At 39.5% G+C, this 14,255-nt stretch overlaps 1 protein-coding gene and 1 long non-coding RNA gene across 4 annotated transcripts; one reads left to right on the top strand and one right to left on the bottom strand.

Annotated features, from left to right (window-relative positions):
* Nucleotides 1-451: 451 nt before the first annotated feature.
* LOC121713013 (transcription factor-like 5 protein) lies at nucleotides 452-14,164 on the bottom strand. 3 transcript variants are annotated; one of them, XM_042097247.1, is made up of 7 exons: nucleotides 14,012-14,164; nucleotides 12,212-12,904; nucleotides 11,979-12,135; nucleotides 11,721-11,892; nucleotides 11,402-11,594; nucleotides 10,131-10,272; nucleotides 452-991 (listed from the first exon to the last, which is right to left on the bottom strand). In XM_042097247.1, exons 2-7 carry the CDS (start codon nucleotides 12,901-12,903, stop codon nucleotides 869-871), a joined length of 1,479 nt encoding a protein of 492 aa, XP_041953181.1. In that variant the 5' UTR covers nucleotide 12,904; nucleotides 14,012-14,164; the 3' UTR covers nucleotides 452-868. The 3 variants fall into 3 exon arrangements, with proteins under 3 accessions (XP_041953181.1, XP_041953183.1, XP_041953182.1); XM_042097249.1 differs by lacking the exon at nucleotides 14,012-14,164 and adding an exon at nucleotides 13,790-13,811; XM_042097248.1 differs by lacking the exon at nucleotides 14,012-14,164 and adding an exon at nucleotides 13,340-13,611.
* Nucleotides 7,041-9,446, top strand: LOC121713031. The gene is made up of 4 exons (XR_006032723.1): nucleotides 7,041-7,106; nucleotides 7,690-7,742; nucleotides 8,294-8,386; nucleotides 8,659-9,446. It is a non-coding gene; the product is annotated as an uncharacterized LOC121713031 (long non-coding RNA).
* Nucleotides 14,165-14,255: the final 91 nt, after the last annotated feature.

Consider the following 14,255-nt stretch of genomic DNA (forward strand, 5'->3'; position numbering starts at 1 on the left):
TGAACTGTATCCATCAACAGAAATAGTTTTTGGCACAGATGACTAAAAGAGATTTATTTTCAGTTGTGAACACAACAATGCAAATAACATGTGTGTGAAACATTGAGTAATAAACAGAAGGAACAACTGCTTGAATAGAAGAGAGCTTATCCCTGTTGATATAAATACAAACACATCATTCAAACTATTTACAGACAGTGGAGGCATCAATGCTTTCTAAACAAATATGTGCATTCTTATTCAAAAAGATGCATTTTAACAAATTAGATCAATGAATTCAGTAAATACAGGTTCATAAATTAGGATAAAAGATATGATTTCAGTGAATAATGATGCCAGTTTCTTTTTAGCCACAGAAGGTGTTACTCCATCACAGAGGGAAGGAAAAAAATGTATTTCTATGGAGAAATACTGCCATCTATAGATCTTTTTAGGAATTTTCTTCTCTTCTACAAAAAAAAAAACGTACAAAGTTGAGTAAAAAATATGGAAGCCTGTAGACTATTCACAATCATGTACAGACATAAAAATGACAGCTGTCTCCTCCTTCCATACAGAACTTCATCGGTACAAGGGTTTTTGGAGTGCATAAAACTAGAAAGGAGGCATTTTAAATAACAAACCACATTTAACCACAAACAATATTGCCACAATACCTCTAAGTCTGCCCAGAAGAAATTAAGACTTGATACTAGTTACAAGATAGAGCACATACGAATAGATTGTTGGGCAACAAATAAATTACAAATAGATTATATACAAATAAGGGACAAGTTAGGGACAGATAAGTAGTCTATACAGATCATTGGCCAGTATTGTTAGGTAACTTCATGTTGGTAGACACTGCAGCTGCTGCATTTTGAGGCAGTCATTCATGTGTGGGTGCACTGTGGTGCTCTGCCACGGTGTCAATAAGCTGGTGCAGGACCGTGGTGGTAGCACTGGGCTTGATCCGCAGTCCTGTCTTCCCACAGAAGGTGCTCTGGAAGTCCTGGGAGACCAAGGGTGACAGATGGACATGAGCTTTGTTGTGTCAGCTGAAGCTACTAACTGTACTAATTTTCTACATGCTGAATGCATTTTTATTGTTATTATTAGGGCCCGAGCACCGAAGGGCGCAAGGCCCTATTGTTTTTGTAAGGATTATTATTCTTTTTTTTTTATTAAGGCCCGAGCACCGAAGGGCGCAAGGCCCTATTGTTTTTGTAAGGATTATTATTAGGGCCCGAGCACCGAAGGGCGCAAGGCCCTATTGTTTTTGTAAGGATTATTATTATTATTATTATTATTATTATTATTATTATTATTGTTATTCCACTTTTTTGCTTTCCTGTTTTTGAGGTGGTTAACATGGTCGAAAACTCTTGAAATTTGGCACACATGTCAGGTGGCACGCAACGCTGTTAGGTACAAGAGCTTGACCCCGGGCGTGGCCCAGGGACTCGCTAGCGCCCCCTTAGGTGACTGATCCTGTGGTTGGCAAATATTTTGAGGTGGTTAACATAATCGAAAAGTCTTGAAATTTGGCACACACATCAGGTGTCACACAAAGCAGCTAGGTAAAAAAGCTTGGCCCCGGGTATGGCCCAGAGACTCGCTAGCGCCCCCTTACGCCTCCTTAGATGACTGATCCCGTGGTGGGCATATACTTTCAGCTACACACACCAAATTTGGTAGGTGTCTGTATCTCCCCAAGATGAATGACTTTCGTATGTACAATGCATTAGCCACGCCCAACAGGAAGTGAGGTATTTGGGATTTTGTGCAGACTAATATGTGATGAAATATGTGATGAATCATGATGCCAAAAGAGGTTCTTCCCATGGGTGGCACACACATCAAGTGATACAGTGAATAGACAGGGATAAAAGCTTGGCACCGGGCGTTGCCCAGGAACTCCATAGCGCCCCCTTATGTCACTGTGACTTGTGGTTGCCATATAGTTTTAGATACACACACCAAATTTGGTGGGTGTATGTAACTCCCAAAAACAAACAACTTTTGTATTAACATGCCATTAGCCACGCCCACAGGAAGTGAGGTAATTGAGATTTTGTGCGTTGTGGACATGATCAATTTTAACGTACTCCTCCTAGACGGTTGCTCCGATTCATGTCAAAGTTGGTATACATGACGCCGAGATGTTCCTGATGATAAATTGTGAAGCTTTTTTTTGATATGTTGTAATTTGACGAAATGGCGAAATTATTAATTTTAATACCCTTCCACATAAACAATAAATGTGTCATAATTCACCATGCATGGCTTGAAATGTTTTATATTTCACTGGTCATGGAAGACCATGTTAATGATAATATTCACATGCCCATAATGCATGTTTGGCATAGCGCCACCAACTGACAACAGAAAGAATGACAATTATACTGATGTCACATGATCAATTTGAACATACTCCTCCTAGACGGTTTGTCAGATTCATGTGAAATTTGGCAAATATGATGCCAAGATGTTGCTGATGTTAAATTGCGAAGGGATTTTTGATATGTTGTAATATGTCATGATTTTAATATCTCACAACATAAACAGGAAATGTGTCATAAAGTCACAGTGCATTGAATGAATGGTCTGAAACTTCTCAGGTTAATAGATATTATGATTATGATGATATTCAGACACCCAATGGGCCTGTCTGGCATAGCGCCACCCCTGGCCAAGTAGGAAATGTGCCAGAAATGGACAATGCCTTAAGTGACTGATCTGAAACTTTATAAAATATTGGATATCATTATTGTGATGATATTCACACATATAATTCATATGCATAGCATAGCGCCACCATCTGGCCAAACAGGAAATATGCCAGAAATGCTCTATGCTTTGAATGAAAGGTCTGAAACTTCTCAGGTTAATAGATATTATAATTATGATGATATTCAGAGACCCTATGGGCCTGCCTATCATAGCGCCACCACCTGGCCAAGCAGGAAATGTGCCAGAAATGGACAATGCCTTAAGCGATTGATCTGAAATTTTACAAACATTTGGGATATCATTATTGTGATGATATTCACATGTGTAATTTCCAAGCCTACTGTAACATAGCGCCACCATCTGGCCAACCAAAAAGTGTATCAGAAATGTTCTTTGCTTAAAATGAATGGTCTGCAATTTCTCAGGTTAACATATATTATGATTATGATGACACCCAATGGGCCTACCTTGCATTACGCCCCCACCTGGCCAAGCGAGTAAATGTGGCAGAAAATAAAATACAAAAGCAAATAGCACATGCATCAAATATGTACATTTCACAAACGCACCACGTCGGTGCTTTGTTGGATTCCGACATGTCACGGGTTGCGGCCCGCAGGTGCTCGGGCCCGCCATTGCCGCTTGATATGTTGTAATTTGACAAAATGGCGAAATTGTTAATTTTACTACCGTTCCACAAAAACAATAAATGTGTCATAATTCACCATGCATGGCTTGAAATGTTTTAAATTTCACAGGTCATTAAAGACCATGTTAATGATAACATTCACATGCCCATAATGCATGTTTGGCATAGCGCCACCAACTGGCAACAGAAAGAATGACAATTATCCTGATGTCACATGATCAATTTGAACATACTCCTCCTAGACGGTTTGTCAGATTCATTTGAAATTTGGCAAACATTATGCCAAGATGTCGCTGATGTTAAATTGTGAATGGATTTTGGAATGTTGTAATATATTTGATATGATTTTAATATCTCACCACATAAACAAAAAATGTGTCATAAATCACAGTGCATTGAATGAATGGTCTGAAACTTCTCAGGTTAATAGATATCATGATTATGATGATATCCAGACACCCAATGGGCCTGCCTGGCATAGCGCCACCACCTGGCCAAGCAGGAAATGTGCCAGAAATGGACAATGCCTTAAGTGATTGATCTGAAACTTTATAAAATATCGGATATCATTATTGTGATGATATTCACATGTGTAATTCACAGGCCTAGCATAGCGCCACCTTCTGGCCAAGCAGGAAATGTGCCAGAAATGCTCTATGCTTTGAATAAATGTTCTGAAACTTTTCAGGTTAATAGATATCATGATTATGATGATATCCAGACACCCAATGGGCCTGCCTGGCATAGCGCCACCACCTGGCCAAGCAGGAAATGTGCCAGAAATGGACAATGCCTTAAGTTATTGATCTGAAACTTTATAAAATATTGGATATCATTATTGTGATGATATTCACATGCGTAATTCACAGGCCTAGCATAGCGCCACCATCTGGCCAGAAAGGAAATGTGCCAGAAATGTTCTATGCTTTGAATAAATGGTCTGAAACTTCTCAGGTTAATAGATATTATAATTATGATGATATCCAGACACACAATGAGCCTGCCTGGCATAGCGCCACCACCTGGCCAAGCAGGAAATGTGCCAGAAAATGGGCAATGCCTTAAGTTATTGATCTGAAAGTTTACAAACATTTTGGATATCATTATTGTGATGATATTCACATGTGTAATTTTTATGCCTAACATAGCGCCACAATCTGGCCAACCAAAAATTGTATCAGAAATGTTCTTTGCTTAAAATGAATGGTCTAAAATTTCTCAGGTTAATATATATTATGATTATGATGACACCCAATGGGCCTGCCTTGCATTGCGCCCCCACCTGGCCAAGCAAGTACATGTGGCAGAAAATAAAATTCAAAAACAAATAGTACACACATCAAATATGTACATTTCACAAATGCACCACGTCGGTGCTTTGTTGGATTCCGACATGTCACGGGTTGCGGTCCACAGGTGCTCGGGCCCGCCATTGCCGCTTGTGGCTATATTTATTATTATTATTGTTATTCCACTTTTTTGCTTTCCTGTTTTTGAGGTGGTTAACATGGTCGCAAACTCTTGAAATTTGGCACACACGTCAGGTGTCACGCATCGCAGTTAGGTACAAGAGCTTGACCCCGGGCGTGGCCCAGGGACTCGCTAGCGCCCCCCTTAGGTGACTGATCCCGTGGTTGGCAAATATTTTGAGGTGGTTAACATAATCGAAAACGCATGAAATTTAGCACACACATCAAGTGGTACAGTGAATAGACAGGGATAAAAGCCACACCAAATTTGGTGGGTGTATGTAACTCCCAAAAACAAACAACTTTTGTATTAACATGCCATTAGCCACGCCCACAGGAAGTGAGGTAATTGAGATTTTGTGCTTTGTGGACATGATCAATTTTAACGTACTCCTCCTAGACGGTTGATCCGATTCATGTCAAAGTTGGTATACATGATGCCGAGATGTTCCTGATTATAAATTGTGAAGTTTTTTTTTATATGTTGTAATTTGACGAAATGGCGAAATTATTCATTTTAATACCCTTCCACATAAACAGTAAATGAGTCATAATTCACCATGCATGGCTTGAAATGTTTTACATTTCACAGGTCATTGAATACCATGTTAATGATAATATTCACATGCCCATAATGCATGTTTGGCATAGCGCCACCAACTGGCAACAGAAAGAATGACAATTACACTGATGTCCGATGATCAATTTTAACATACTGCTCCTAGACGGTTTGTCAGATTCATGTGAAATTTGCCGAACATTATGCCAAGATGTTGCTGATGTTAAATTGTGAAGGGATTTTTGATATATTGAAATATGTTATGGTTTCATATACACAGGAAATGTGTCATAAAGTCACAGTGCATTGAATGAATGGTCTGAATTTTCTCAGGTTAATAGATATTATGATTATGATGACATCCATTCCAGACACCCAATGGGCCTGTCTGGCATAGCGCCACCACCTGGCCAAGCAGAAAATGTGCCAGAAATGGACAATGCCTTAAGTGATTGATCTGAAACTTTATAAAATATTGGATATCATTATTGTGATGATATTCACATGCATAATTCACAGGCCTAGCATAGCGCCACCATCTGGCCAAGCCGGAAATGTGCCAGAAATGCTCTATGCATTGAATGAATGGTCTGAATCTTCTCAGGTTAATAGATATTATGATTATGATGATATCCAGACACCCAATGGGCCTGCCTGGCATAGCGCCACCACCTGGTCAAGCAGGAAATGTGCCAGAAATGGACAATGCCTTAAGTGATTGATCTGAAAGTTTACACAAATTTTGGATATCATTATTGTGATGATATTTACATGTCTAATTTCCATGTCTAACATAGCGCCACCATCTGGCCAACCAAAAAGTGTATCAGAAATGTTCTTTGCTTAAAATTAATGGTCTAAAATTTCTCAGGTTAATATATATTATGATTATGATGACACCCAATGGGCCTGCCTTGCATTGCGCCCCCACCTGGCCAAGCAAGTACATGTGGCAGAAAATAAAATTCAAAAACAAATAGCACACACATCAAATATGTACATTTCACAAATGCACCACGTCGGTGCTTTGTTGGATTCCGACATGTCACGGGTTGCGGTCCGCAGGTGCTCGGGCCCGCCATTGCCGCTTGCGGCTATATTTATTATTATTATTATTATTATTAAGAATTGAAACACTTGCCTTAAGTGAAATTAGAACTACTGTCAGAAAGTATGCAGTTGTAGAAAGTTTCATATTTAAGATACTCTGGGGCCGTATCACAGAAACTTACTATCTAAAGTCTTAGGTTAAGACAGGAAGAGTATAAGGTTTTTTTCTTCTTGATTTCGTATTACAGAAGCAAATCCTAACTAACTTTAGGAATCCGATCTTATCTTAGGTTAGGATGTCCTAAATACTCAATACTCAAAAAATCTACTCCTAACTTTTATGCCTATTACCTGGCAACCATTAACACAACTTTTCACCAGAGCCATACGCATTTCTCCAAAAAGAAGTGTGCTAAGTAGCAGATAAAGGTTAGCTTCTACACTCTTAAAACGAATGTGTTAAAAATCAACACATTTCTTGCGTAATGGTGATTTCAACAAATGTGTTAAATCTCAGCAATTTTCTGAGGAAAACTGCACAGAAGTTCTAGCCTACACAAAAATGTATTAAATGCAACGGCCAATCAAATCATCAGATGAGCCAGATTGCTGTATCCAGATGCGTGAGAAGAACCTGCTGCCTCCTCCTCAGTTTGATTTCTTTACGGTAAGTGAAGCTGACATTAACGTAACAACGTTTATAATTTACTACCTGACCATTTACACTGCTGTGTCGTAAATGAACACGAATATATTAGGTTTAGACCTACTATGTTTTTGCCGTACTGGTGTAACATACTGAGAACATAGTGTTAATCGTTCAATGACTGCACGCTAACGTTAGCAAACTAAAGGATGTTAACGTAGATATAGCTAGCTTCTATCCTACAAAAACGTTGAGTTTCACCAGGCGATAATAGGGCTGTTATAATACAACATTAAGGTTGCTCATTTACGAAAGTAAGCCAATGACACTAATTGATAAACCTATTCAATTTAATGAACACGTTTGTTAGTTTGCTTTCGCATGCCTTGGATGCTAACTAATTTTACTTCAGTCAGTAATGATGATGTACTTGTGTCACACTGCTAGCGACATTTTGTTGCCTTGACATTAGTCGGCTTTACTGACTTTAGTTCGCATTAGTTCGGTAAGATAGGTAAGTTAATGTAATGAAGTTTGGCCAAGTTAGGATGTGTAGGCGATTTTTCACAATACATTGTCTTATGAATACATTTGTCTTTTGTAGGTGTATTTTTTACAACTTGTTGGCGGCGCCATATCGGGACTTACACAACCAAGGTATGATGTATTTGCAAAGTGCATTGCCTTATGCTTAAATTCGATTTTGTTAGTATGTAGGTTAAATGTATTTTTTCACGTTGCCTTGGATGCTAAAGTTGCCTCAGTCAGCAATGTTATACTAGTCATGCTGATGACTTGCATTACTTTGCCAAAAAAGCCAAAGTAACTTGGCTTGTTAGTTCAATAATCCATAAATTAACTGTTTTGAAGTTTGGCCCAGTTAGGACCAGTTAGGGTAACGTCACTTCTGTTGATGTTCAAACCAAGGGGGTAGGCACTATGGGCAGCTACCGTGAGATGAGGTACGAAAAGAGCCATATATGTCAATGTATTAATGCAAACAGGAAGTTGATAGGGTAGTAAGCACAAACCCAAAATTAACTTGTGCATAGAGTGTATTAATTATGTTTCAATGTTTAATGTGTCTTAATTGTTGCTAAAATTTGGAGGAAAATTGAATGTAAAGCTCTGAAAGGGGTGACGGGAACATTAGAGAAGCTTAAATAATCTTATTAGGCTGTCTGGTTTATGTGATTTTTTCTCTGTAGAATCAAAGTGCTTTAGAGGTCTCAAGATGCTCACCTGCCCCTGTGAAATGCAGCGTGAAGTCCACTCTGTCTTACATCTTGGAAATACAGCCAGTAAGTTAACTTTAATGAGTCAACTTTAACTTTAATCAGTCAACTTCTAAAGATTTGTCCTTCTGTTACATGGGATAGGCATGGGGCGGTGGTGGCGTAGTTGCTAAGGAGCTGGACTAGCATGCCGTAGCCTGAAAAGTTGTAGGTTTAATATCTGACTTTCACCGCTGTGCCCTTGAGCAAGGCACATAACCCCGAGTTGCTCTGGGAACAATGGCCTGCGTAAAGTAAGTAAGTAAATGTGTGTTTTGTCTGCCCTTTGTATTTTTCAGACTGGAACAAGCATCAGTAATCTGCAAAATCCTGAAGCCCAGACTGGAGAAAACCAACCCTGCCTTGTCAGCTTAGGACATCCCAGCACATCACCCCAATATGTCATCTTGCCTAGAAGTGATCGCGTTGCAATTCCACTTCTGGATGAGGGCCTAACGTGCAGTCTGGACAAACTGTTTGAACTGTATTGGGTATGCAACCTGGCCTATCCTGTGCAACTTGCCTCAGTCTTTGGGTTCATGCAGCATGTTTATGGCCTGCCGATAACCTCTGGTGGGAAGAGGTCCAGAATCATGAAGCTTGCTGCAAAGCTCCAAGTACTGTGAGTGAAGTTGCCATGTACATTTGTCCAAATGTGAGACAGATCTGGACAATTTTGACTGTACCACTGTGGACAATGTGGACATGTCTGTGTGTGAAAATGTACTCCTCATCAAACACTACACTGACTGACGTTCAAAAAAGTATAACTTGCACCAAAGAGTTGCTTGTCAAAACACTGGACTGCTTAAAAGAAGAAAAAATATATATTTCTGTGCTTAATATGTACTGAATTTGAAAGTAAAGAGGTGCTCATGTTTCTCAGACTACTAACCGTTAAATATTTTGAAGAGCACCTCCACAGGTAATAGAGAAGAAAGACAAAATTTGAGAGATGTTGCAGACATTTTACTAATTTATTTATTAACTTATTTATTTAATAGTGATTCTGAAATCCACATAAATGAGATAAAAAAATGTCATTGTATGATTAGTACCATTACTAATAAAAAATGATGGTACTGTATCTGGTTTGTTTGTGATTTGTTTTCAATGGTAGTAATTATAGTAATAATTACAGTATTGTAGTAGTAAATTTAGTAATTCAAGTTAACACACACGTGTTGATTTTTTGTAAGAATAACGCAAAAGTGTGTTATAAAAAATTACACAAAAGCTGTGTAACACAATGTGACACTAGTGATGTGTTAGAAATAACGCAAAATGTGTTGTCCCTATCTGGACACAGAGATGTGTTAAAAAACAACGCAAGTTGTGTTATTTTCAACACATTCGTTTTAAGAGTGTACCACCAAGTTCGCAAACATATAGCCTTGGAGGCTATAACATTATTATGTGGTGGAGATGAGAGATAAGACAGCTTAATGGCTATCCGAGCGTTTCTTTAACATTTTGGGAGGTTAGGGTGCTTCTGTAATACATGTTTCTTATCTAAAGTTAGGATAGGAAATGGGCTTAGGAATGGTCCTTTTGTAATGTTTTTTTTTTCTTAAATCAGATCCTAAATGCACCAAGTCACCACAGTTACCAAACAGTTAAGATAGGATTTTCAAGTCTTTTTCAGACTTCCTTGGACAACACAAGTTTTTAAAAAATATGAGTTACTCGAAGGAGCAAATCTTTTTCCAAATCCTACAGAGTAATTCTTAACTGAGCAGTTTGTGATGTTAACTGTGCGGGTATGCTATACCTGTTTAAGTGAATCACCATAGATCTCTCTGATGTATTTGAGGAATGCAGTGGTCCACTGTAGGGTGGTGGCCTTGTCCGTCTCGGAGGAGCAAAATGGCACCAGCAGATTGAGCTCATCACAGCAGACACGGATCCGTCTCCTATGGATCAGAGAAAAGATATGTTTTACTGAAAAAAACACAAGGCAGGTACAGGGATGGAAATTAAATATTTTTTCTACCTGCCACTGTGGCTGGTGGATTCCAAAATCTACCAGCCACTCAACTTTTTTACCAACCACTAGAGAAACGGCATGAAAATGGCTACCCAAAATGATCACGGTAATCGGCATTATTGCAATACGACTAAAATGTGCTGAGTTTTGCCCTAAACCTACCAGCTGTCCTCCAAGCACAGTAGCAACAAAACTAAAGGTCAACAGAACCACATTCATATGCTATAGTGTCTTGTCATAAAAGTGGTGTGGCTCCTTTAAGACTCTGTTTGTGTGAGTTCTGGAGCATCCTATAATCCAACTCTCCAACTTGATCTAACTATAGTGTACATCATCTGATTTAAATATTTACAGGTATCAAGGCTATAATTAACTCATTGAGTGCCAAAAACGTAATATTACATTTTTAGCTTTTTTTTAAAAAAAAATTACGAAACTAGACACTCTAACACACCTTATATGTGATTTTGGGAACTCTGTGATGAATGGAAATGAAATATATGACGATCGAAAACTCATGAAAACGCACAATCTTGACATTTTATCTGGACATTTTATCATTACTCGGTTGCCGCTTTGGGTCGAATCAGTGACGCATGCACGTCAGCTCAAAACCAGGCCATTTTCGTGGGTCTATCACTAGGTGGCAGTCTCGCCAGGTCACTTCCCGGAAACTTTACAGGCAACACTTCATATTTCACGAAAGACGTTATATCTCCATTTCTAGAAAAAATACAGCGATTTTGATGAAAACTAGCCGCTGTTTAGCTTGGGATTTCTCAGGAACAGAGGCTACATGATCCCTACAGACACTTTCTTATTTTTTACCGTCAATAAGTATGAAAATTAGACCGGATCTGACTATGTAGTATGCTAGCTCTACCCGCCACAGTGGCTGGTTAATTTCCATCCCTGGGCAGGTATGAAGCTTGGAAATAAATGTTTTACTAATGTTTCTGTGAAGTGTTCCACATGTATGTATAAGACAATGTATCTTTTCAGCACTAAGTGTATGTTTAAAACGGTATTCCCATCCATGACTTGTGCCCCGTTACCTGCGGTCCCTCTCCTTGCTGTTATGACGCTCCCTGCGCTGAGTGCTCTCCATGGGGGGACCTGTCCTCCTTCCAGGCTTGCCTGGAGCCACAACCTTGGGGTCTGCACCATGCTGGATGATACCTGGGCCATGGGCACGGGAACCACGAGTCCTCGCCCGCTTCAGAGTGTAGGGCTTACCCACTGTGCCATCTGAATTGACATTTAATGGATAAGAATGCAAAATGATGGCAAACATGACAATACAACATTTTAAGAAGACAGCTAACAATCAAATGTTGCTATCAAATAAAAGACCACAGCTATGTAGAGACGTACTTTCAGGCTTGACAGGAAGTTGGGCCTCTGAGGCGTCCGTACGGACAAAGCATGGGGCCTTTGCTGTGGCATCAGTTCCTCTTTCATGTCGATAGCTGAAGGTGAAGTTCTTGGGGATGATTAGCTCTGAGTGCTTATTACCCTCATGCATGTGTGGGAGGCCTCCAAGACCCTGTTGAATGAGCAAACTTTATCAATTATAGTTTTATTTTTTTTATACGTTTAACAACCCCAACCCCCCCCCCCCTTATTTTTTACCTGACCACGGATGTTTCCCACCGCATTGAAAAAATTCCCTCCATATGGGTAGGGAGACTCAATGGTGGGATTCCGGTCTGATTTAATCCACTTGTCTGCCTGTGAGTGCATGGCTATTCCAGTGGCTTCAGTAGAATGCTGCAGCATTGTCAAAAGCCTTGAAAGACACAATGTCAAATAATAAGAAAACTTGTAACTAAAGATTAATTCTGATATTCAATCAATCAACTTACGTGTTCAGAGCTGCTGAGTCCTGCTGTCTGGAAACATCAGATGGACTGCAATTGAACCTCTTCTCCAGGCGGACTCGCGCAGGTGGATTAGGTCTGGACTCCAACACTGGGGCACTTCTGTGATCACACTTCTCAACATGGTCTCTGGATGCCTCCATAGCACATCTTACTTTAGCTAGCACAGAGCCTGGGACTTCACCACAGCTGGTTGGTGTCCTCTCTCCAGTGTTGACATCATCAGCAGGATCACTGACCAAAACCATTTTGATCTCTTGGATGTCCATTCCTCCTTCTTGAGATATTCCTGAGATGGTATATCGTACATCAGAAGATGATGGCTGTGTGTTTGCCTGAGATATTACTGCTGGGCTGGATGATGGAGAGTTGGCTGTGTAATCAGTCTCGCTGTGATGATGACTGGAAGCCCTGCCCTCACTATAAATGGCTGAATTCGTCCTGATCTCACCAGATGCCTCCTGCTCAGCTGCTTGTGCTTCTATGTGAGACTGAATGATGTGCTGAAGGTGTGTATACTCCACTTCTGTCATTTCCAAGAGGCTGAATTCAGAGCTCAAAACCTGGCCTTGCTCATTGGAAACACATCCATTTTGGCTGACAATGACACTGACAGGGTCAGAGTACTGGCCACTAGGTGATACATGAAGTGCTTTGCAAGCCACAGATGTGGTCATTCTGCAAGGGGGGCAATAGAAACACTTAAATCAATTTGAGAAAGACAAGATATGTCCGTCATAACCATTGATCAAAGCTAGCCTGTAAAAAAATGAACAATGCTTTAACGTTACAATACTTCGATTGGTCAACTAGTTAACGTTGCAGGTCTAAAGTTAAGTACACTAATTTAGTATTATTGAGATCCTGACCTGACAGTTCCCATTTCTGACATTAATTTAGCTAACTGTAATCTAACGTTAACGTTAGGCTGCTATCAACGACTTTAGTAGCAACTGGTCTGGGGGATTTGATCTTGAGGGATCTGTGAATCTTGACATTGACTTACGTGAAATTAACATTAGCTAATCATTAGAGATGAAATGTCAACATTAGCCAGCTAACAGTGCATTACTATCCCTGATATAAAATTAACGTCAACGTTAAATAACTTACTTGGACAGTAGTATCTAAGGTTAACCAAAGCTTGACGTTATCTTAGCTGGTTAACATTACTGTTAGCAGATAGCAGCTACTTCAGTTAACGTCAACTTAGATATTAAGTGAATGTTAGCACTACCCAATCTAAGTCGCCAATCCTCTCAAGTCTGTTTTTGACAGACTTTTCATTTTTCGATAGTCCTAATTGATCTTTGTTCTATGACCCTTGCTACCTGAGCAAGTTAAACATTAACGTTATCTCTTCAAATTCATTTTCCCGCTCCACAAAGAGCCTCGCGCAAAAGCTAACCTCAGTGGAAAACCAGCAGCTGAGGTCGAGTCAACACGAGCATCAAGTTGGAATTTTGTCACCAGATTTATGAGAATTCTTCCTTATTGAATAACATTAAATACATCAACCAATCTATACGTACATGCATTGTAACGTTAATTTAACTAACTTACACAAAAACAGCCGTATAAACACCAGGACAACCAGAATTTACATACAACTGTACTAACGGTTAGCAAGCTAGCTATTATTAGCAAATGGTAACGCTATGACGACCAGCAGCAACACATTTTGCAAATCCCCTCAGTTAAATTTAGCAAAGGTGGGTCTGTTTGTAAACAGAAATTAAAATGACACTTGATAACCAATCGTTGATGCCTACATGAAAGCCTTACCTGGCAGACACTTTTGGTCGGAATAAATAAATCAGGGTGATTAAATTCACGAACAGCAAAAAAAATCAAGGTGTTTGTCAGTATTATACCATCTGATGAAAATAACCCAACTGTCACTTCTTGCTGAGGCGAAAGGAGTAACTTTATTGAGGTGATGACGTGAATGTTGCTTTCAGAGTTCGGGATCTTGCAGTAAAAAGTTACAAGTTTGATGCCATATTTGGAAAATAATACAAGAAAACAG

This window comes from Alosa sapidissima, chromosome 7 (genome assembly GCF_018492685.1).
Source record: "Alosa sapidissima isolate fAloSap1 chromosome 7, fAloSap1.pri, whole genome shotgun sequence".
In the NCBI taxonomy this organism is placed as follows: Eukaryota; Metazoa; Chordata; class Actinopteri; order Clupeiformes; family Clupeidae; genus Alosa; species Alosa sapidissima.

Coding starts and splice junctions, on each gene's coding strand:
- LOC121713013 (XM_042097247.1), bottom strand. CDS start 12,903: ATGACCACATCTGTGGCTTGCAAAGCACTTCATGTATCACCTAGTGGC. Junction 11,893..11,978: donor TGGGAAACATCCGTGGTCAG/GTAAAAAATAAG, acceptor CTCATTCAACAG/GGTCTTGGAGGCCTCCCACA. Junction 992..10,130: donor ATGGTGATTCACTTAAACAG/GTATAGCATACC, acceptor TTGGTCTCCCAG/GACTTCCAGAGCACCTTCTG.